Consider the following 24,600-nt stretch of genomic DNA (forward strand, 5'->3'; position numbering starts at 1 on the left):
GCCAGATCAATCGCCTTCAACTTGAAAGCTGCATCATATGCATTTCTCCGTGTCTTTGCCATGATGAGGGTGACAAAATGACTACCGTAATCAGAATGATGGGAAGTTTGAGAGCGCTCGATTTAATCTAAACCGTAAATAAAAAAGTTGTTTGACCTTAACCCGTTTGGCAGTTTCATTGGTCTAATGAAAGCTTCATGCCGCCAAAAAACTGAGCACGTCACAGAATGTTTTTTTGAAGATTTTTTTTTTGAAAAATCCATATATTAGCCGTTGTTTAAGCCGCGGAGTTCAAAGCGTGGGGAAAAAAGTTGTGGCTTATAGTCCGGAATTTACGGTACTTGTTTGCCAAGTTGCTTTTGTGCCCTTGAGCAATTGTCAATATTTCGATGTGTCCGTGTGAAGGGTTATGAAAAGGGAGGACCATGAACTGTGACGATAAGAAAACCGTGATGAATTAACTATGGATCATTCATTTACTCACATGAGAAGTGCTTGTACTGATGGTGTTCTCAGTCTATCAACCAATCGTGAATGTCCCCTTCAACAGGTCGTCACTCCAAGGGCGTGGCGAAGACTGTGACGAAGCAGCGCGTGGAGTCCCACTTTGACCTAGAGCTGCGTGCTGCCGTGATGCATGACATCCTGGACATGATGCCTGAGGGCATCAAGCAGAACAAGGCCAGAACCATCCTGCAGCACCTCTCTGAGTCGTGGCGCTGCTGGAAGGCCAACATCCCCTGGAAGGTATGATGACAGAGGGGATGTATAGGGATGAGGAGGCAGCATATAGAGGGAAAGGAATGTTGGGGCTTCATTCAAGGTGTGTGTGTGCTTGGTTTTACTGCCGAAAAGGTAGGGGCAGTTCAGGGAATGCAGAGTAGATGATTGCTTTAAGAATATTTATTAGTGACATGTTATAGAAATATCATCTTTCATCAAACGCAGTTGTCTTCAGCAATAACAATTTTGTAAGCAATAAACGCAGTTTGATTCCCTGGAAGGTACTTCATTTACACCTATCCAGTACTGACAGCTTTTGCTCTGTCTAATCTGTGTCCTCCCTCCAGGTCCCAGGCCTGCCCACCCCCATCGAGAACATGATCCTACGGTATGTGAAGGCCAAAGCTGATTGGTGGACCAACACGGCCCACTATAACCGCGAGCGAATCAGGCGCGGCGCCACCGTGGACAAGACGGTGTGCAAGAAGAACCTGGGCAGACTGACCCGTCTGTACCTGAAGGCTGAGCAGGAGAGGCAGCACAACTACCTGAAGGTAATACAGCACACTATGGTCCTCATTTATGGGAAAGAAGGCACTAGGTAACTGCATAGCTGATGCAACCATGGAAGTAAAACACAGTTTTATCTCTATGGTGCAACTACCTACTCTGCTGTGAGAAGTGTAGACATTTCAGATATGCAACAGCAAACCAGCAGAGTTAACAGGGCCACCAGTCTCTGAAGAACAGGCTGAGTCGGTAGTATAATACTCTGACACTTGTGTTCCTGTCTTTTTCTATCATTTAAAGATATCGTTATTATTTGTTTAAAACTGGTAACTTGGTTCCTATGACTTCATATTGCCATATCCATTTAGAGCAGTGTGTATAATGTGTCATCTGTGTCTCCCAGGATGGTCCATACATCACAGCAGAGGAGGCTGTGGCCATCTACACCACCACAGTCCACTGGCTGGAGAGCAGACGCTTCTCCCCCATCCCCTTCCCCCCGCTGTCCTACAAACACGACACCAAGCTGCTCATCCTGGCCCTGGAGAGGCTCAAAGAGGCCTACAGGTAACACACACCAACTCCCAGTAGCCTCCTGTTAGGGAACATGTACTGTAATGCTAAATGCTACCTTGGATAGCTTATCGGGTAATGAGATGCCTGTAGATTCTTTCTGCTGAGGTATGTTATTTATTTGATCTTGCAGTGACTTGTGTGGTTGTTTTCTCTTTCCAGTGTGAAGTCCAGGCTGAACCAGTCCCAGAGAGAGGAGTTGGGGCTGATAGAACAGGCTTATGACAACCCTCACGAGGCCCTGTCCAGAATCAAACGTCACCTGCTCACACAGAGAGCCTTCAAGGAGGTTAGTCCCAGGACCAACTCTATTTACACACTGAGCTTTTTGCCTCATGATCGGTTTATTAGCAACTTAAGTTACTCTGAAAACACAAGTTAACCTCTAGGTTCCCCCCATTTCTGTCTAACGAGATGGAGATTATTAGGACTTTCAGTTGACAAAGACAACTGTATCAATACCCAAATCTATCTCTGTTCTATGAACATAACAATCACCTATTCATCTCTCCCCTCCTTCACTCTAGGTTGGCATAGAGTTCATGGACCTGTACAGCCACCTGGTGCCTGTGTATGATGTGGAGCCCCTGGAGAAGATCACCGATGCCTACCTGGACCAGTACCTGTGGTATGAGGCTGACAAACGACGTCTCTTCCCCCCCTGGATCAAACCGGCTGACACAGAGCCTCCTCCACTCCTCGTCTACAAGTGGTGCCAAGGTGAGGACTATGTTGGGTAGACAACGTTGCTTTCAAAAGTCCCAAAATGTTGAGTGTTGCTTATAGTAGTTGTATATGTGTATTCACAAAGCCAATGCTGCCAATGCATATTGTATAATAGGAAAACGTATCGACAACCACTTCAATTGTTTCTGTTAGATGCTTTCATTATATACTGCTCAAAAAAATAAAGGGAACACTTAAACAACACAATGTAACTCCAAGTCAATCACACTTCTGTGAAATCAAACTGTCCACTTAGGAAGCAACACTGATTGACAATACATTTCACATGCTGTTGTGCAAATGGAATAGACAACAGGTGGAAATTACCAAGACACCCCCAATAAAGGAGTGGTTCTGCAGGTGGGGACCACAGACCACTTCTCAGTTCCTATGCTTCCTGGCTGATGTTTTGGTCACTTTTGAATGCTGGCGGTGCTTTCACTCAAGTGGTAGCATGAGACGGAGTCTACAACCCACACAAGTGGCTCAGGTAGTGCAGCTCATCCAGGATGGCACATCAATGCGAGCTGTGGAAAGAAGGTTTGCTGTGTCTGTCAGCGTAGTGTCCAGAGCATGGAGGCGCTACCAGGAGACAGGCCAGTACATCAGGAGACGTGGAGGAGGTCGTAGGAGGGCAACAACCCAGCAGCAGGACCGCTACCTCCGCCTTTGTGCAAGGAGGAGCAGGAGAAGCACTGCCAGAGCCCTACAAAATGACCTCCAGCAGGCCACAAATGTGCATGTGTCTGCTCAAACAGTCAGAAACAGACTCCATGAGGGTGGTATGAGGGCCCGACATCGACAGGTGGGGGTTGTGCTTACAGCCCAACACCGTGCAGGACGTTTGGCATTTGCCAGAGAACACCAAGATTGGCAAATTCGCCACTGGCGCCCTGTGCTCTTCACAGATGAAAGCAGGTTCACACTGAGCACATGTGACAGACATGACAGAGTCTGGAGACACCGTGGAGAACGTTCTGCTGCCTGCAACATCCTCCAGCATGACCGGTTTGGCGGTGGGTCAGTCATGGTGTGGGGTGGCATGTCTTTGGGGGGCCGCACAGCCCTCCATGTGCTCGCCAGAGGTAGCCTGACTGCCATTAGGTACCGAGATGAGATCCTCAGACCCCTTGTGAGACCATATGCTGGTGCGGTTGGCCCTGGGTTCCTCCTAATGCAAGACAATGCTAGACCTCATGTGGCTGGAGTGTGTCAGCAGTTCCTGCAAGAGGAAGGCATTGATGCTATGGACTGGTCCGCCCGTTCCCCAGACCTGAATCTAATTGAGCACATCTGGGACATCATGTCTCGCTCCATCTACCAACGCCACGTTCCACCACAGACTGTCCAGGAGTTGGCGGATGCTTTAGTCCAGGTCTGGGAGGAGATCCCTCAGGAGACCATCCGCCACCTCATCAGGAGCATGCCCAGGCGTTGTAGGGAGGTCATACAGGCATGTGGAGGCCACACACACTACTGAGCCTCATTTTGACTTGTTTTAAGGATATTACATCAAAGTTGGATCAGCCTGTAGTGTGGTTTTCCACTTTAATTTTGAGTGTGACTCCAAATCCAGACCTCCATGGGTTGATAAATTGGATTTCCATTGATTATTTTTGTGTGATTTTGTTGTCAGCACATTCAACTATGTAAAGAAAAAAGTATTTAATAAGATTATTTCTTTCATTCAGATCTAGGATGTGTTGTTTAAGTGTTCCCTTTATTTTTTTGAGCAGTATATATCCATTAATGTTGGCCAAAAACACTCTGTTTGTATCCTATGTTTTGTTGGCAGGCATCAACAACCTGCAGGATGTGTGGGAGACGATGGAGGGAGAGTGTAACGTGATGCTGGAGTCTCGCTATGAGAAGATGTATGAGAAAATAGATCTGACGCTGCTCAACAGACTGCTGCGTCTCATCGTGGACCACAACATCGCTGACTACATGACCGCCAAGAACAACGTGGTCATCAACTACAAGGTGAGAACACCTTGCCATCTCGAGGAGGGGATTGTTGTGAAGGGTTTAGATCAATTTCATTTCAGTCAAGTCAGGAAGTAAATTGAGTTTCCAATTTTCCTCATTCAAAAGCAATGAGGAAGATATTGTATTTGCATTGTGAATGTGTTTTTGTTGTTGAACGATGGCATTGTTCGATTTCATACCTTGTACTTCACTCTTCCCTACTAACTGTTTAGTTGTGAATATATAGACCCAACGTCATATCCTTCCTCTCTCCCATCCCAGGACATGAACCACACCAACTCGTATGGTATCATCCGTGGTCTGCAGTTTGCCTCGTTCATCGTGCAGTACTACGGCCTGGTCATGGACCTGTTGGTGCTGGGGCTCCACAGGGCCAGTGAGATGGCCGGACCCCCTCAGATGCCCAATGACTTCCTGTCTTTCCAGGATACAGCCACAGAGAGCGCCCACCCCATCCGCCTCTACTGCAGATACATTGACCGCATACACATCTTTTTCAGGTACACAAATTAGACCACACCTTAGATAGGTAGTACTCCTTAACTGACTCTACATCAAATACCTGAGTAGGAGCAGAAAACACGCACACAAAGTTTTACTTGGTGCAGATTAACAGCTTAGACCATGTAGGTATCTGTAGAAGCTCAGTGGTTGACATGTCCTCCTTGTTTCTCCTTCCAGGTTCTCAGCTGATGAGGCCAGGGACCTGATCCAGAGGTACCTGACGGAGCACCCTGACCCCAACAATGAGAACATTGTGGGCTACAACAACAAGAAGTGCTGGCCCAGAGACGCCAGGATGAGACTGATGAAGCACGATGTCAACCTGTGAGTTGTCCCCCCGTTGCTAGTTCTTTAAGATGGAGTTTTTATGGAACCGTAGCTGAGGAAATAATGCAGTCCTTGTGTGAGATGTACTGACGTGAAACCTGCACGTGTTATTTTCCCTGCGATACTTAGATCTTGTGAAATAATAGTGGTCCCTCCCTGTCTGTAACCGTCCAGGGGTCGTGCTGTGTTCTGGGACATTAAGAACCGCCTGCCTCGCTCTGTGACCACGGTCCAATGGGAGAACAGCTTTGTGTCCGTCTACAGCAAAGACAATCCTAACCTGCTCTTCAACATGTGTGGCTTCGAGTGCCGCATCCTGCCCAAGTGTCGCACCAGCTACGAGGAGTTCACCCACAAGGACGGCGTCTGGAACCTGCAGAACGAGGTGAGAGGGATGTCGTATCTTTGGCATCATTAAAACTGAAGACTTATTTATCAAGTACCTCTCTAATTATTATTACGCGATTAAACTGATTAATCATGTAACTGTAATTAACTAGGAAGTCGGGGCACCAAGGAAAATATTCAGATTACAAAGATATAATTTTCAGATATTTTAATATCTGATCAATTAGTCTTCGAATTTATGAATTATTATTTACCTCACGTTAGTCTCATTCCAAACGTCGTAAATTGTTGGTTATCTGCACGAACCCAGTCTTCACTATGAGTCATCCATACATCAATTGTCTTAAATCCTTTATTTACTAACTAAGTAATTCACAGAAATGCATAACAAACAGTAGATTATAGGGGAATGTGCCCTAGTGGGCTAAACCGGCATCACGGCTTGGTGGACAAAAGGGAAGAGGGGGTCGACTGAGATGAGACACGACAAAGTTGATAATTATAACCATTGAAATGCTACTCCTTTGCACATGAACGCTCACTCATCCGGGACTAATTGCAATCAATATATATATTTACACTCAGTGTGTCGTCGTGATCTCTGTTAAAGTTTTTTTCTATTGGAGAGTTTGTCCACCCCCCCCCCCCCCCCCCCCTCTGCCGTGGTTAGAATGGATAGTTCAGAGTAACATTCATTCATGTTGTTATAGGATAGATGTTTCGGCGGTTGTCGGCTGTCGCGTTCAATGATACCGAATTCCTAGCTGCAGACTAGTAATTAATATCAAAGACTTGTTCTTATTCTGTCGGTATCGATAGTCTAAGAGTTTAACCACGTGGGATGGTTAAAAGATTCAGCAATCTACTCAAACCCTTATTTCCCTCTGTGATAGACGTACTGGTCTGGTCTCAAACCTTAGCCCTCGTTATCGAGGCAAGCTGGTCTGGTGATAGAAAACCCGGGAGGGGGTTTTATTCGGAGAGCAGAAAAGGGCCTGTCCCATGACGCCAGACAATAACTGTGCTCATGGGCGGTCCTCTGATTTAGTTAAACTCCAAAGGGAATTGGAGTTTCCTTCATTAAACAGTCTAAAATCACATTACATAATTTCACAAATTGTTTCATCTTTACTCATTTTATACAACCATTAGATGTAAGCCTCATAATGGAGACTCTTGTATAAACAAGAGAGAAGGGACTGAGGAAGGGGGATGTTACTTGGTTTCTATGCACACCAGTTGACCCTGTCCTGCATCTCCATGGTGATACAGGGAAACTATGCTAAACAATCATGACAGCCACCAGCAGATACAGTCAGACCTTCATCACCGTGGCTGACTGGAACTGATACACTGATACACTTTTGTCCCTTGTACTAAGGTTTTATGAATAGCCAGGTGCTTGAACACTATTTTTGTGGAAACTATCCCTTTAACTGTAGGATAAATGTGGTGAGAAGGCTGTGCTTACTGTGTCCATCTGTGTGTCCGTCTGTATGTAGGTGACCAAAGAGCGTACGGCCCAGTGTTTCCTGCGTGTGGATGATGAGTCCATGCAGCGGTTTCACAATAGAGTCCGACAGATCCTCATGGCCTCAGGATCCACCACCTTCACCAAGGTAACTTCTTTACAAAACACCACTGTTCCTTTCTTCACTGAGATAGGTTTTAATGTGAGAAAAACACTCTGGGATATGTGGGACGCTAGCGTCCCACCTTGCCAACAGCCAGTGAAATTGCAGGGCGCCAAATTCAAACAGAAATCTCATAATTAAAATTCCTCAAACATAGAAGTATTATACACCATTTTAAAGATAAACTTCTTGTTAATCCAGCCACAGTGTCTGATTTCAAAAAGGCTTTACGGCAAAAGCACACCATGTGATTATGTTAGGTCAGCGCCTAGCCACAGAAAACCATACAGCCATTTTCCAAAGAAGGAGAGGTGTCACAAAAGACAGAAATAGTGTTAAAATGAATCACTAACCTTTGATGATCTAAACCGGGTGGCACTCCCAGGGCTCCATGTTAGACAATAAATGTGTGTTTTGTTCGATAAAGTTAATCTTTATGTCCAAATACCTCCTTTTTGTTCGCGCGTTTAGTCCAGTAATCCAAATGCATAAGGCACATTCAAAGTCCAGACGAAAAGTCAAAAAAGTTACATTATAGTTCGTATAAACATGTCAAATGATGTATATAATCAATCTTTAGGATGTTTTTATCATAAATCTTCAATAATATTCCAACCGGACAATTCCTTTGTCTTTAGCAAGGAAAAGGAATGGAGCTCGTGCTCACGGCCGCCGCGCACGATAAACAACTCGAGGCTTTCAGCCAGACCCCTGGTTCAAACAGCTCTTATTCACTCCCCTTTCACAGTAGAAGCCAGAAACAACATTCTAAAGACTGTTGACATCTAGTGGAAGTCTTAGGAAGTGCAATCTGACCCCATAGACACAGTATATTGGATTGGCAATCACTTAAAAAAACTACAAACCTCAAATCCAACCAGGAAGTGGGAAATCTTTCTCAGGTTTTTGCCTGCCATATGAGTTCTGTTATACTCACAGACATTATTTTAACAGTTTTGGAAACTTTAAAGTTTTCTATCCAAATCTACTAATTATATGCATATTCTAGCTTCTGGGCCTGAGCAGCAGGCAGTTTACTCTGGGCACCTTATTCATCCAAGCTACTCAATACTGCCCCCCATTCCCAAAGAACTTAAATATAATTGTGTATAGAAGTATACCAACTAAAGAAATGTATTAAAATGAATTGAATCATTAGTTGGGTTCATAAATGTAGTCTATAGTTATGAGAACTGTACTAATGTTAATAATTGAATCTCCCGTCAGATTGTGAACAAGTGGAACACGGCTCTGATAGGGCTGATGACGTACTTCCGCGAGGCGGTGGTCAACACCCAGGAGCTGCTGGACCTGCTGGTGAAGTGTGAGAACAAGATCCAGACCCGTATCAAGATTGGCCTCAACTCCAAGATGCCCAGTCGCTTCCCCCCTGTCGTTTTCTACACCCCCAAGGAGCTGGGAGGGCTGGGCATGCTGTCCATGGGACACGTCCTCATCCCACAGTCGGATCTGAGGTAAGCACAAAACGCAGAATATGTAGAAGCTAAGATTTGTCGACTGTTAACCTCATACAGGAACTTCTACGGCCCAAAGTCCACTTGCTGCAAGCTTTGATAACCTTGAATTGATAGAAATGTAAGCCTCAGAGCTGGATAACGATATAACGTTTCTAGTTAACTAATGAAGATAGACCTGGCTACATTACTGCCTCCTTGAAATGTCGCTACTACCGATTTGATATTACCACTAACCCATCTTGTCCTGCCCCCCTCCCTCTCCCTCAGGTGGTCGAAGCAGACTGACGTTGGCATCACCCATTTCCGGTCCGGTATGAGCCACGAGGAGGACCAGCTGATTCCTAACCTGTACCGCTACATCCAGCCCTGGGAGAGTGAGTTCATCGACTCCCAGAGAGTCTGGGCAGAGTACGCCCTGAAGAGACAGGAGGCTATCGCACAGAACAGGTACTGAACACCTCCTACACAGGTAAGACAGTTGCCCTATCTCAAATCCAACCCCTTGTCCATACGTAGGCTGGATTTAAGCTCCACTCGGCGTACCTAATCACACACTGCACGGGTGGCTCCACATGGACATTTTGGTGCATGCCAGAATGTGTAACTCAACATTTGAGGTTTTCCTAAGGAGAACACTTGGTGGGGTGTAAACCCAGATTTAGCTGCATAGTCTGTAACCAGATGGTCAAATGGTTCAGAGGCTTAGGACTATGAGAGTTGATGATGTGTTGTCCCTGTCAGGCGTCTGACCCTGGAGGACTTGGAGGACTCTTGGGACAGAGGTATCCCCCGTATCAACACCCTGTTCCAGAAGGACAGACACACGCTGGCCTACGACAAGGGCTGGAGGGTCCGCACTGACTTCAAACAGTACCAGGTAAGACAGGAACCAGTGGGTACTGCAGATAATTTTTTTATGAGCTCTAACGAAAGATGGACTTGGACATTTACAAATACATTTCAATTCTGGTAAATGCCTAAAGTATTTGTCCAAACATTAATGTTATGCTCTTTCTCATAGTCTCCTAGGTTGTGAAGCAGAACATTAACTCTATTCTGTCTGATTGTCCCGTAGGTTCTGAAGCAGAACCCGTTCTGGTGGACCCACCAGCGGCACGACGGGAAGTTGTGGAACCTCAACAACTACAGGACAGACATGATCCAGGCTCTGGGAGGGGTGGAGGGCATCCTGGAACACACGCTCTTCAAAGGAACCTACTTCCCCACCTGGGAGGGTCTCTTCTGGTCAGTACCACACACTCATTCACTATATGACTTAATTGTTATTGTTGCGCGTGTGCATACACTACCGGTGAAAAGTTTAGACACACCTACTCATTCCAGGGTTTTTCTTTATTTTTACTATAAAGAATGTTTTCTACATTATAGAATAATAGTGAAGACGTCAAACCTATGAAATGACACATTTGGAATCATGTAGTAACCCAAAAAAATTCAACAAATCAAAATGTTTCATATGAGTTTCTTCAAAGTAGCCACCCTTGATGACTGCTTTGCTCACTCTTTTCAAACATTTTCAAAAGTATTTGTGGTATGCATGCTCAAAGACACAGTAATGTAGATGTGAGGTATGGGGGTTTTACCTCGCTAACCTCCAGCCTTATCTCCACTTCACCACAGGGAGAAGGCCAGTGGCTTTGAGGAGTCCATGAAATGGAAGAAGCTGACCAACGCCCAGAGATCTGGTCTGAACCAGATCCCCAACCGTCGCTTCACCCTCTGGTGGTCTCCCACTATCAACAGGGCCAACGTGAGTACCCGACTACACGCACACGGATGCATTTCCCAGATGTTGTTTTGCTACTCTTGACACTCACAATCACGCTCCGTACTCTGTCCTCTCTAGGTGTACGTGGGTTTCCAGGTGCAGCTGGATCTGACTGGGATCTTCATGCACGGAAAGATCCCCACCCTGAAGATCTCCCTCATCCAGATCTTCAGGGCTCACTTGTGGCAGAAGATCCACGAGAGCGTCGTCATGGATCTCTGTCAGGCACGTTACTAGGAGCTTATATCTCAGCTTGATGTATTTGGTTCAATCAGGGATCACAGGAAGTCTGATGACCCTGAGACATAACTGTAGACTCCAATGATACGTTTTGTGTACCTTTTCCTTCACTGCCTTTCCGGGCAGCAAAAAACAAATGTCACTGCATTTTTTTCAAGGACATTCTCTACCAACATCACAAAACAATGTGGTTGAAAAGTCAATTTTGATTGTATAAAAACTTTTCCAGAAAATAATGAGTTTCCTCTGTCTATGTAGGTGTTTGACCAGGAGCTGGATGCCCTGGAGATTGAGACCGTGCAGAAGGAAACCATTCACCCCAGGAAGTCCTACAAGATGAACTCCTCCTGCGCCGACATACTACTCTTCGCCTCCTACAAGTGGAACGTCTCACGCCCCTCGCTGCTCGCTGACTCAAAGTACGACACTACAGTCTTTTTAACTTTGTATCACGTTAACACTTGTCGTGTCTTTGGCTATGCCGGATTAAGTGATATGACATGCTAACTTATAAAATTATTTCTCTGTAATTGATATTACCTGATTAAGCTAATCATGTAAATGTAATTAACTAGAAAGTCGGGGCACCACAGAAGAACGTTTATAGAGCTGTTATCCTCTGAATAAACTCTTAAAATACTTAGTAATATTTTACATCGATAGCAGTCAATCTTAACCCGTATGTTGTTTCAGTCTCATCATGAAAGTTGTAATTCTTGGTTATCTGCACGAACCCAGTCTTTACTAAAATCATCCATACATCAATTGTCTTAAAATCATTTATTTACTACACTAAGTAATTAACAGAAAACATACAAACAGTAATTATCGTCACCAATGATGGGTAGAGGAATGTGCCCTACTGGCTAACAAGCATGGCTGGTCTGTTAGACAATGGGTCATAAAACGGTAAGCTGAGAAGTTACACAGAGTTCATTAATATTAACAATTGCCAATTGAAGGCTCACTCATTCGGGAACCTTTGCAATCAATATATATTTACGCTCATGTGTCGTCGGGATTCTTGTTGGAGAGTTTTGTTCTGATGGAGAGTTTGTCAGCGTTCTCTCTCTCTCGGTTAGAATGGATCTGTCAGAGCGACATTCATGAATGTCGTCATAGAATGGATGTGGTTGGTCTTCGCGTTCGATGATATAATTTACTTAGCTGCAGACTAATAATTAATATCAAAGACTTGTTCTTATTCTGTCGATATCGATAGTCTAAAAGTTAACCACGTGGTACGGTTCACTTTCAGTAGAATACTCGGCTGGTCAAACCTCTGGGCCAAACTCACGATGGAGTGGAGGCCTGGTCTGTAGAAATGTAAATCAGGGGGTGTTTTATAGGGCCCAGAGAACAGGCTTGTCAAATGACGCCTGGTCCTGTATGTGTCCCTGGGGGCGTGCCTATGACTGAGCTAGACTTGGTTACAGAAATATAATTCTATCACATTAACATCAGTACATAGCATCTCAATGTATTACAAATAGCTTTATCCTTATTAATACATTTTATACAACCATGTGGATTCAGTCTCATCGCTGAGGCTATCATGTAGACCGTTTTAGGGTAATATGGCTATATTGTCTCTTCTGAGTATCACAAAATTGTACCAAGCGGATCAGTTCGTAGCTGGAGTCTTCATCAATCTTCCATATCTTCTCCAGAACACACATGTCTCTTGGTTCTCCAATTCTATGACTTGGAAGAATTTCCTTTGTCTCTCTATGAAACATGTTGTAGTAGATTCTCCTCTTGGAATTTTTACAACCCTGGGTTGGGGGGAAATCAGGTTGGGTGATGGTACAAAGGGGAGGGGGTCAACTGTCCTTCCTGTACCCAAAGAGGCCAACATCATGACACACTGAAGCCTTTTCTTAGTTTGTCGGATATGAACGATGTTTCGCAGATATCCATTTTTAATATGCCTTCTCAAAATGGAAGCGGCTTCCAAACTTCGATGACCTAATAGATCCAAGTTTGACAAGAAGCCAAGTTCTTGCAATTTATAAAGACCTTATTTCTTTCTTAGTACTAATTAATCCTTGACCTCTCTCTCTTCTTCAGGGACGTGATGGACAGCACCACCACCCAGAAGTACTGGATTGACATACAGCTTCGCTGGGGAGACTATGACTCTCACGACATCGAGCGCTACGCTAGAGCCAAGTTCCTGGACTACACCACCGACAACATGAGCATCTACCCCTCCCCCACCGGGGTGCTCATCGCCATCGACCTGGCCTACAACCTCCACAGGTTAGCATAGCTACGCTAACATTTCTGCTAATGTCTGCATGATAAGTAATGGAGAAATGTTCTAGCCTGTTGACATGAGTTCTAGCATTTCAACTAATGTCCACATGATAAGTGCTGACGTTTTGTTAGCGTAGCTAGTAGTCTTGTATGGTTGTCAACCGTTGCCCTCTCAACTCAAGGGGGTTATGGAACACGTGTTTGTTTACGTCTGTTACATAACATATGAACTCATCATCCACAATCTTTTCTCTCTCCTCCCTCCAGTGGGTATGGTAACTGGTTCCCGGGAGGCAAGCCTCTTATCCAGCAGGCCATGGCTAAGATCATGAAGGCCAACCCTGCTCTGTACGTCCTGAGGGAGCGCATCCGTAAGGGTCTGCAGCTCTACTCCTCAGAGCCCACTGAGCCCTACCTGTCCTCCCAGAACTACGGAGAGCTCTTCTCCAATCAGATCATCTGGTTTGTGGACGACACTAACGTCTACCGTGTCACCATCCACAAGGTGAGTGAGAAGTCAGACATTCTGAGATTGGTGTCAATGTTCTAGGGATTCCAGTTATATGGGTTGGATTCTGTCTGGCACAACAGTGTACCTCTAAAATAGCTTTTTATGCAGAGTGAAACATTTTCAGACAATTAAACGTTTGTGAAAAGATCTACTGTTAGATAGCTAGTCTCGGTGTTCAGCATCCTCTGTCTTCAGTCATGTAAATACTCCCGCTCTGTCCTTGCAGACCTTTGAGGGTAACTTGACCACCAAGCCCATCAACGGAGCCATCTTCATCTTCAACCCCAGGACAGGTCAGCTCTTCCTCAAGATCATCCACACCTCTGTGTGGGCCGGACAGAAACGTCTGGGACAGGTACGTCTTCAAATGAAAAAGACCTGTCACTCTTTAGCAATGCACAGGGCAATACAACTCTGGAATGGAGCAAAACAAATATGCATGGAAGGCTAGTTATGCTCATTGGGGTCTAAGGCACTACATCTCAGTGCTAGAGGCGTTACTACAGACCCTGGTTCAATTCCAGGCTGTATCACAACCGGCCGTGACTGGGAGTCCCATAGGGTGTCACACAATTGGCCCAGCGTCGTTAGGGTTTGGCCGGGGTAGGCCGTCATTGTAAATAAGAATTTGTTCTTAGCTGACTTGCCTAGTTAAATAAACAATCTAATAAATAAAATGTCCTCACCTTGTTCCCTTCCCTCTTTCTTTCCTTTCTTTCCTCTGTTCCCTCTCCCTTTATAGCTGGCTAAGTGGAAGACAGCTGAGGAGGTGGCTGCTCTTATTCGTTCCCTCCCTGTGGAGGAGCAGCCCAAACAGATCATTGTCACCAGGAAGGGCATGCTGGATCCCCTCGAGGTGAGACCCCATAACTCACAATCACATCGATTGCTTGATTGCGCTTCACACTCCACCTCATTGATATAGACATAGCATTAATCTGCCCAATTTACACATCAGTAGAGATGAAGAGGACTCAGTTGAACTTGACTGAGATTATAAATATTAACTATTGTGATGATCAGTGATGTGTTTTGATACGATTTGACATTATTAATATTGAAAGACTTGAGATGACCAATGTGGAACATTTTTATTTTTATCCCTTCCTCCTCCCAGGTCCACTTGCTGGACTTCCCCAACATCGTGATCAAGGGCTCTGAGCTGCAGCTGCCCTTCCAGGCCTGTCTGAAGGTGGAGAAGTTTGGAGACCTAATCCTGAAGGCCACCGAGCCTCAGATGGTCCTCTTCAACCTGTACGACGACTGGCTCAAGACCATCTCCTCCTACACCGTGAGTCTACTTTCTACTCTTTTTGTACTAAACTCAGCATAAAAAGAAAAGTCCCCTTTTCAGATAAATCGTAAACATTCAAGTAACTTCACAGATCTTCATTGTAAAGGGTTTAAACACTGATTCCCATGCTTGTTCAATGACCCATAAACAATTAATGAACGTGCACCTGTGGAACGGTCGTTTGACACAAACAGCTTAGACGGTAGGCAATTAAGGTCACAGTTATGAAAACATAGGACACTAAAGAGGCCTTTCTACTGACTCTGAAAAACACGAGAAGAACAATGCCCAGGGTCCCTGCTGATCTGCGTGAACGTGCCTTAGGCATGCTGCAAGGAGGCATGAGGACTGCAGATGTGGCCAGGGCAATAAATTGCAATGTCCGTACTGTGAGACGCCTAAGACAGCGCTACAGGGAGACGGGACGGACAGCTGATCGTCCTCACAGTGGCAGACCACGTGTAACAACACCTGCACAGGATCGGTACATCCGAATATCACACCTGCGGGACAGGTACAGGATGGCAATAAACAACTGCCCGAGTTACACCAGGAACGCACAATCCCTCCAATGCTCAGACTGTCCGCATAGCCTGAGAGAGGCTGGACTGAGGGCTTGTAGGCCTGTTGTAAGGCAGGTCCTCACCAGACATCACCTATGGGCACAAACCCACTGTCGCTGGACAGGACTGTCAAAAAGTGCTCTTCACTGACGAGTAGCGGTTTTGTCTCACCAGGGGTGGTGGTCGTATTCGCGTTTATCGTAGAAGGAATGAGCATTACACTGAGGCCTGTACTCTGGAGTGGGATCGATTTGGAGGTGCAGGGTCCGTCATGGTCTGGGGTGGTGTGTCACAGCATCATCGGACTGAGCTTGTCGCCATTGCAGGCAATCTCAAAGCTGTGCGTTACAGGGAAGACATCCTCCCTCATGTGGTACCCTTCCTGCAGGCTCATCCTGACATGACCCTCTTGCATGACAATGCCACCAGCCATAGTGCTCGTTCTGTGCGTGATTTCCTGCAAGACAGGAATGTCAGTGTTCTGCCATGCCAGCGAAGAGCCCGGATCTCAATCCCATTGAGCAAGTCTGGGACCTGTTGGATCGGAGGGTGAGGGCTAGGGCCATTCCCCCCAGAAATGTCCGGGAACTTGCAGGTGCCTTGGTGGAAGAGTGGGGTAACATCTCACAGCAAGAACTGGCAAATCTGGTGCAGTCCATGAGGAGGAGATGCACTGCAGTACTTAATGCAGCTGGTGGCCACACCAGATACTGACTGTTACTTTTGATTTTGACCCCTACCTTTGTTCAGGGACACATTATTCAATTTCTGTTAGTCAGATGTCTGTGGAACTTGTTCAGTTTGTCTCATACAAATACACACAAAGTTTTCTGAAAATAAACGCAGTTGACATTTTCTTTTTTTGCTGAGTTTAGAATGAGACTTAAGCAAGATGGTGGTGGTATTGGTAGAATGACTGATTCAAGGCACTCTCCTCCCAGACTGTGAGTGGCAGTTCACTTCCTGTGACCGATAATACTGGAATGAGACTAAAAACGATTTAACAGAGATTTCTACCAATTGTAGCCGATAGGGGTCAATGTAAAAAAAAAGTATACATACGAGCCAGCTTCTTGAAGAATGTTGATATTTATGGCATCATTGTCTAGTCCTGTTTCTCATTCTAGAAGCTCTTCTAGACTGCAAAACTTTTATTGGGGGAGCTGTGTGTGTCATTGCCCTGTTTAACCAGTGTCTGTATGGCTCTGTTTCCTGTCTCTAGGCATTCTCACGTCTTATCCTGATCCTAAGGGCGCTCCATGTGAACAACGACCGTGCCAAGGTGATCCTGAAGCCTGATAAGACCACCATCACAGAGCCTCACCACATCTGGCCCACGCTGACCGACGAGGAGTGGATCAAGGTGGAGGTGCAGCTCAAAGACCTCATCCTGGCCGACTATGGAAAGAAGAACAAGTGAGTGTCTGTAATGGCTTTGGTGGCCTTCGTAAAGCTTTCATGAAGCTTCATAATGCTGTCATACGTATATTAACTTCCATTTGCCATTATGAGAGTTCATAACACCTCTCAAAGAAAACTCTAACAATCTCAATAAGCTAATGCAAAAATGCGTAGGACTATTTTTGTGGAATCAAGTAGCATCTGGGATTCCCACTGCAAGCGAGCATTTATTTAATTCCCAAACTTCTCTCAGCCATATGACTTGAACTCTGTTGTCTCCAGCGTGAACGTGGCGTCTCTGACCCAGTCTGAGATCCGGGACATCATCCTGGGCATGGAGATCTCTGCTCCGTCCCAGCAGCGCCAGCAGATCGCTGAGATCGAGAAGCAGACCAAGGAGCAGTCCCAGCTCACCGCCACGCAGACACGCACAGTCAACAAACACGGAGACGAGATCATCACCTCAACAACCTCCAACTACGAGACACAGACCTTCTCCTCCAAGACAGAATGGAGAGTCAGGTATGTAGGGGGAGACTATTTGGATTTTAAATGTTGTAGTTTTCCCTATATTTTTACAATAATATTACAGTGATATGATTGTGACATTGGAATTAGGTTTATATATCCTTCCACTCACACATGGTGCTGACAAAGGAATGTAATAAACTTTCATGGAGCTGTTATGACTGTTATATTATAGTTAGCCCTCAAAGCGGGAGTTGTAAAATCAAGGCCATAGCTTCAGAAGTTAGAGCGTCTATAATGGCTATTTGATAACTTGACCTTTTTAAGAATTATTTTCTGTTTCTATTGTCTTGTCTGAAAGTCCTAACGTGGTTCTTCCTCGTCCTCCTGCAGGGCCATCTCTGCTGCCAACCTGCACCTGAGGACCAACCACATCTACGTGTCGTCTGATGACATCAAGGAGACAGGATACACCTACATCCTGCCCAAGAACGTCCTCAAGAAGTTCATCTGCATCTCAGACCTGCGAGCCCAGGTCAGTAGCCTATGGTTTATCCTGTTTGTATCACAGTAAACTTCTCCCAGTTGTCTCTGCTTGTGACCCTTGTGATAAAATGCCTACCATGATGCTAAAACAGTCAAATCACTTTACCTTCATATCTATCAACATCCCATTATTATTGTAATCCTCTTATATGAATGAAGTGCTCCTGGAACAGATGTCTTGTATATATCTATAAATCTGAATGTGTGTGTTGCTGACGTGTGTATCCCCTCTGTCTTCAGATTGCAGGTTACCTGTACGGCACCAGTCCCCCTGACAACCCCCAGGTGAAGGAGATTAGGTGTATCGTTATGGTACCCCAGTGGGGAACTCATCAGACCGTCCACCTACCCAATCAGCTGCCTGGTCACGAGTACCTCAAGGTACAGACTTTGGGGATAACGTACACACACAGGGACACGCATGCATATAACACGATTTGATTCCATGTAATGCATGCTGTTTACTGGATCACGTCTCAGACTTTGGAAGTGATTAACCATGGACCATTACTCATTTTCCTTGTGTTTTTATGTATGCCGTAGCCTTTGAAATTGGAAGTGTTGAGTTCCTGATGAGGGCAGAACACACACACACCTCTCTACTTCCCCTGTGTCTCACCTCTTCTCTACCCTGTCTCCCCCCTACAGGAGATGGAGCCCCTGGGTTGGATCCACACCCAGCCCAACGAGTCTCCCCAGCTCTCCCCCCAGGACGTTACCAGCCACGCCAAGATCATGGCTGACAACCCAGCCTGGGACGGAGAGAAGACCATCATCATCACCTGCAGGTAGGCCAGATTGTTGTACTTGCTTTTTTTCTTTACACTTACCAGCAGTGAGTTTGCATATACATTTGAAGTCGGAGGTTTACATACACTTAGGTTGGAGTCATTAAAACTTGTTTTTCAACCACTCCACAAATTTCTTGTTAACAAACTATGGTTTTGGTAAGTCAGTTAGGACATCTACTTTGTGCATGACACAAGTAATTTTTCCAACAATTGTTTACAGACAGATTATTTCACTTATTCACTGTATCACAATTCCAGTGGGTCAGAAGTTTACATACACTAAGATGACTGTGCCTTTTAACAGCTTGGAAAATCCCAGAAAATTATGTCATAGCTTTAGAAGCTTCTGATAGGCTAATTGACATAATTTCAGTCAATTGGAGGTGTACCTGTGGATGTATTTCAAGGCCTACCTTCAAACTCAGTGCATCTTTGCTTGACATCATTGGAAAATCAAAAGAAATCAGCAAAGACCTCCACAAGTCTGGTTCATCCTTGGGAGCAATTTCCAAACGCCTGAAGGTACCACGTCCATCTGTACAAACAATAGTACGCAAGTATAAACACCATGGGACCACGCAGCCGTCATACCGCTCAGGAAGGAGACGCGTTCTGTCTCCTAGAGATGAACGTACTTTGGTGCAAAAAGTGCAAATCAATTCCAGAACAACAGCAAAGGACCTTGTGAAGATTCTGGAGGAAACAGGTACAAAAGTATCTATATCCACAGTAAAATGAGTCCTATATCGACATAACCTGAAAGGCCGCTCAGCAAGGAAGAAGCCACTACTCCAAAACCACCATAAAAAAGCAATACTACAGTTTGCAACTGCACATAGGGACAAAGATGGTACTTTTTGGAGAAATGTCCTCTGGTCTGATGAAACAAAAATAGAACTGTTTGGCCATAATGACCATCGTTATGTTTGGAGGAAAGGGGGGGGGAGCTTGGCGGTGGCAGCATCATGGCAGTTGTGGGGGTGCTTTGCTGCAGGAGGGACTGGTGCACTTCACAAAATAGATGGCATCATGAGGCAGGAAAATTGTTGATATATTGAAGCAACATCTCAAGACATCAGTCAGGAAGTTAAAGCTTGGTCGCAAATGGGTCTTCCAAATGGACAATGACCCCAAGCATACTTCCAAAGTTGTGTCAAAATGGCTTAAGGACAACAAAGTCAAGGTATTGGAGTGGCCATCACAAAGCCCTGACCTCAATTCTATAGAAAATGTGTGGGCAGAACTGTAAGTGTGTGTGAGCCGGACTGAGTTGCAAACCTGGCTCAGTTACACCAGCTCTGTCAGGAGGAATGGGCCAAAATTCACCCAACTTATTGTGGGAAGCTTGTGGAAGGCTACCTGGAACGTTTGACCCAAATTAAACAATTTTAAAGACAACGCTACCAAATACTAATTGAGTGTATGTAAACTTCCCACTGGGAATGTGATGAAAGAAATAAAACCTGAAATAAATCACTCTACCATTATTCTGACATTTCACATTCTTAAAATAAAGTGGTGGTCTTAACTGACCTAAGACAGGGAATTTTTACTAGGATTAAATGTCATGAATTGTGAAACTGAGTTTAGATGTATTTGGCTAAGGTGTATGTAAACTTCCCACTTCAACTGTAGCAGCTAATTTGAAAAAGGTTTTACTTCATGATAGAGGGCATTGTATGTTGGTTGGTGTGACTGTCTGGGTTTGAATCCAGGCAGTCTACTCGTCACTAGACTGGGTTAGCCCTTTGCGCTAAGGCACAAGTCTAGTTCACCGTCCCAACCACATTTGTAAACATTGATCAAGTCCACCTATACATGCATCTCTTCTTAACATTCTAGTTGCATCATGTATATTTATTCATTTCCAGTTTCACTCCTGGCTCATGCACTCTGACGGCCTACAAGCTGACTCCCAGTGGGTACGAGTGGGGCAGACAGAACACAGACAAGGGCAACAACCCCAAGGGCTACCTGCCCTCCCACTATGAGAGGGTTCAGATGCTTCTGTCTGACCGCTTCCTGGGCTTCTTCATGGTGCCTGGACAGGTTTCCTGGAACTACAACTTCATGGGTGAGTAGTGCATAGAACACGGGATTCTCTGCTAAGACTACACTGCTTGCAGGGCGGATTTCACAGACACATATTAAAATCTATTCCCAGACTAAAACGCGTGCTAAATAGAGAATCTTGTTTAATGACGAACCATCAGTGTCTTCAAATCTCAGTGTATTTGAAACCATTAAATTCAACATCAGTGAAATAAACATATTAGGAAAATTAAGCATTTTTACAATCACGTGTTTGTCAACATACACTACATGGCCAAAAGTATGTGGACACCTGCTCATCTTACATCTTATTCCAAAATTATGGGCATTAATATGGAGTTGGTCCCCCCTTTGCTGTTATAACAGCCTCCACTCTTCTGGGAAGGCTTTCCACTAGATATTGGAACATTACTGCGGGGACTTGCTTCCATTCAGCCACGAGCATTAGTGAGTTCGGACACTGATGTTGGGCGATTAGGCCTGGCTCGCAGTCGGCGTTCTGTATGGCCCTCGCTTGGTGCACGGGGGCATTGTCATGCTGAAACAAGAAAGGGCCTACCACAAAGTTGGAAGCACAGAATAATCTAGAATGTCATTATGCTGTAGTATTATCATTCCCCTTCAGTGGAGTTAAGGGGCCTAGCGCAAACCATGAAAAAGGACCACAGACCATTATTCCTACTCCACCAAACTTTACAGTTGGCACTATGCATTGGGGCAGGTTGCGTTCTCCTGACCCAGATTCGTCTGCCAGATGGTAAAGTGGGATTCAGCACTCGCGAGCTTTATGCCACTCCAGCCGATGCTTGGCATTGCGCATGGTGATCTCAGGCTTGTGTGTGGCTGATCGGCCATGGAAACCCATTTCATGAAGCTCCCGACAAACCGTTATTGTGCTGACGTTGCTTCCAGAGGCAGTTTGGAACTCACAATAACAGCACTTGCAGGTGACCAGGGCAACTCAAGCAGGGCAAACATTTGACGAACTAGCATCCTATGCTCTTCAGTACAGGCCATTCTAATGCCAATGTTTGTCTGTGTAGATTGCATGACTATTTGCTCGATTTTATGCACCTGTCAGTAAATGCTGTGGCTGAAAAATAGCCAAATCCACTAATTTGAAGGGTTGTCCACATACACTACATTACCAAAAATATCTAAATTATACATCCTCCTCTTTCAGGTGTCCGCCACGACCCCAACATGAAGTATGACCTGCAGCTGTCCAACCCCAAGGAGTTCTACCACGAGGTCCATCGCCCCTCTCACTTCCTCAACTTCGCCTCCCTGCAGGAGGGAGAGATCTACAACGCAGACAGAGAGGACATGTACGGTTGAGACTGGCGCTCTGCTCAGAGATGAGAGGATTACCTCTCTATTGTAGATATTCTATGACATGGACATCCTTATGCGGCCCTGTCTAGTACAGTCAAACAATTTGGGCCAGCCAGTCGTGAAGTTATGAATAGAACTACTGCTCCCTGAAGGAGGGGAATCGAGGTACATCTATGGTGGTCTCCATAACTGTGATGGACCAAGTGTACCAACTGATAGGGATGGCCTGAAGATGTTGGAATTTGTATGTATGTAAGCCTAGGACCACCTTTTTTAGGACACAATGTCAATTTTGCTGTGTTTTCTGCTAAATTTCTTTTTTGAATTGGTTGGCCTCCCATTAGAGCTCTCCAATAAGGCTTCAGAATGTGAATTCTACTGCATTTCATTTATGGCTTTCCTTTTGACACATTGCTGCTAATTTGTACCGGTATTTGTGTCTCATCAGTCTAGTAGTTGATATAGCTGTAAAATGTATTTGTGGCATTTCTTTAAATTAGTAGTTAATCATTAATACTCTTTTCTCCCATAGAAACTGAACTGTAATTGAAAATGGAATTGGTATGTCCTGTGTTTTTTATGCTAGCATTCTGTTACCCATTTGCTATGTTGTGCATTCATTGTGGAGACTGTAGTTTGGGTTTAAATAAAGATTGACATTTTATAAGTATTTGCCCTTGTTTGGTTGTCTGTTTTTGTGAGTGCAGTGATCATGTATTTTGTGAATAGCACTGTCTTATAGGAAGGACACACCTGAGATACTGACTGCCATTGTACTTAGGATCATGTCTGCAGTCAAACTTACTGGTGATGGACAGTGGTGGCTCAGCTGGAAGAGATTGGTCTCATGGGAGCTGTTGCCAAAGACGGATATACGTATTTTGCCTCATCGATGAAGACTAAGAAAGCTCTCTTACCCTGCTTTGCAAACTGATTGTCATGTTAATGAGGCAAATGTGAATAGATTGTGTCCATCGATTGCATTTGATCTATTCCGTTTGTTACATACAGTACCAGTCAAAGTTTGGACACCTACTCATTCAAGGGTTTTTATTTTTACTATATTCTACATTGTAGAATAATAGTGAAGACAAACTATGAAATAACACAACCAAGAAAGTGTTAAAACCAATACATATTTGAGATTCTTCAAAGTAACCACCCTTTGCCTTGATGACAGCTTTGCACACTCTTGGCATTCTCTCAACCAGCATCATGAGGTAGTCACTTGGAATGCAATTCAATTAACATGTGCCTTGTTAATTTTTTGAATTTATTTCCTTAATGTGTTTGAGCCAACCAATCGTCTTGTGACAAGGTAGGGGTGATATACAGAATATATCCCTATTTGGTATATGACCAAGTCCATATTATGGCAAGAACAGCTAAAATAAGCAAAGAGAAATGACATTACATTACTTTAAGACTGGAGGGGAACCTTTTTGCCATCAAGGGCCATTTGGATATTTATAAATTCATTCCGGGTCATATTAAAAGTTGCTATTTTCTGCTTTCATGTTTTAATGTGACGTTAATCACTGATATTGGTTTTATTGTTTAAATATGACTTATGTTTCTTTCTAGTCCTATTTAAATAAATATTAGTATTGTTAATAATGTTATGATTACTTGTTCAAACTCACCTCTAATGCTTATCGTTGACGAGGCGTTTGATGCCAGCTGGCAGTGAAGATGACGCTACTGGCAGCAGGTTTGTGTCAGTCAAACTGGCTTTGAGCTCGTCATTGCATTGCACCTCAATGACGTCGTGTTGTAGGCCGTCCGGCACATCCGCTAGTTCGACGTTAAACGGGGTTGCAAATATGTTCAACTGCAGTTGTATACTTTTCACATCCTTAAACCGCTCACAGAATGCCTTAGCGAGATTTCCACACTCACCGGCATATTCCGATGTAATCTCAGGCTCTTGTCCTTGCAGAGTAGGGAAATGCACTGTTACCCCTTTCTAGTTGGATTTGTCACAGCTTTAATTTCGTTGCGAACGATTTCACGTTTGACAGCAGATCGCTGAGAAGCTGGTTTGGCCCTTGAAGCTTGACGTTCAAGTCAGACAGATACTTGGTTATGTCCACCGTGATAGCCAAATCACAACTCCACTTGTCAATAGTCAGTTCCGCGACAGGTTTCCCCTTCATGAGTTGTTTTACGTCATCCTTCAGCCCGTAAAACCGCGCGAGCATGTTTCCACGGCTCAACCATCGCATCTCACAACGGTAAACCAGATCACCATACTCCGATTCAAGATCACTCAACAGCTCTTTAAATTGGCGGTTGTTCAGCCCTTTGCTTTTGATAAAATTGATGGTCGACACTACAGTTGCCATTACGTTGTTCGGCTTCATCAGACTTTCTTGATGTATGATGCAGTTGCATACAATTAAATCACTTGGATCAAGACTGAGACAACTCATTTTTTTCGGTTAACCCTTTTTTCGAGCCAACCATGGCTTGGCGCTCCATCTGTAGTAAGGCCACTTCATTTTTCAAACCGTAGCTCAAATTTGTTCATAGCCGAGAC

General features: G+C 44.7%; 1 protein-coding gene across 1 annotated transcript in view; it reads left to right on the top strand.

The window, feature by feature from the left end:
- The window catches only part of prpf8 (pre-mRNA processing factor 8), a 29,817-nt gene extending 7,086 nt beyond the window's left edge, over nucleotides 1-22,731 (top strand). Inside the window, exons 15-43 of the mRNA XM_029773026.1 lie at nucleotides 551-747; nucleotides 1,071-1,277; nucleotides 1,637-1,800; nucleotides 1,969-2,095; nucleotides 2,334-2,526; nucleotides 4,328-4,515; nucleotides 4,783-5,021; nucleotides 5,203-5,349; nucleotides 5,527-5,737; nucleotides 7,203-7,319; nucleotides 8,562-8,809; nucleotides 9,080-9,259; nucleotides 9,554-9,689; nucleotides 9,888-10,057; nucleotides 10,454-10,583; nucleotides 10,680-10,826; nucleotides 11,100-11,260; nucleotides 12,912-13,103; nucleotides 13,368-13,605; nucleotides 13,838-13,966; nucleotides 14,354-14,467; nucleotides 14,729-14,902; nucleotides 16,691-16,884; nucleotides 17,152-17,391; nucleotides 17,731-17,872; nucleotides 18,124-18,264; nucleotides 18,532-18,671; nucleotides 20,546-20,748; nucleotides 21,910-22,731. Coding sequence (XP_029628886.1) covers nucleotides 551-747; nucleotides 1,071-1,277; nucleotides 1,637-1,800; nucleotides 1,969-2,095; nucleotides 2,334-2,526; nucleotides 4,328-4,515; nucleotides 4,783-5,021; nucleotides 5,203-5,349; nucleotides 5,527-5,737; nucleotides 7,203-7,319; nucleotides 8,562-8,809; nucleotides 9,080-9,259; nucleotides 9,554-9,689; nucleotides 9,888-10,057; nucleotides 10,454-10,583; nucleotides 10,680-10,826; nucleotides 11,100-11,260; nucleotides 12,912-13,103; nucleotides 13,368-13,605; nucleotides 13,838-13,966; nucleotides 14,354-14,467; nucleotides 14,729-14,902; nucleotides 16,691-16,884; nucleotides 17,152-17,391; nucleotides 17,731-17,872; nucleotides 18,124-18,264; nucleotides 18,532-18,671; nucleotides 20,546-20,748; nucleotides 21,910-22,064 — 5,024 coding nt within the window. The 3' untranslated portion in view covers nucleotides 22,065-22,731. The remainder of the gene's footprint in view (nucleotides 1-550; nucleotides 748-1,070; nucleotides 1,278-1,636; nucleotides 1,801-1,968; nucleotides 2,096-2,333; nucleotides 2,527-4,327; nucleotides 4,516-4,782; nucleotides 5,022-5,202; nucleotides 5,350-5,526; nucleotides 5,738-7,202; nucleotides 7,320-8,561; nucleotides 8,810-9,079; nucleotides 9,260-9,553; nucleotides 9,690-9,887; nucleotides 10,058-10,453; nucleotides 10,584-10,679; nucleotides 10,827-11,099; nucleotides 11,261-12,911; nucleotides 13,104-13,367; nucleotides 13,606-13,837; nucleotides 13,967-14,353; nucleotides 14,468-14,728; nucleotides 14,903-16,690; nucleotides 16,885-17,151; nucleotides 17,392-17,730; nucleotides 17,873-18,123; nucleotides 18,265-18,531; nucleotides 18,672-20,545; nucleotides 20,749-21,909) is intronic.
- Nucleotides 22,732-24,600: the final 1,869 nt, after the last annotated feature.

The sequence above is a fragment of the Salmo trutta genome, chromosome 13 (assembly GCF_901001165.1).
Source record: "Salmo trutta chromosome 13, fSalTru1.1, whole genome shotgun sequence".
NCBI classification, from domain to species: domain Eukaryota; kingdom Metazoa; phylum Chordata; class Actinopteri; order Salmoniformes; family Salmonidae; genus Salmo; species Salmo trutta.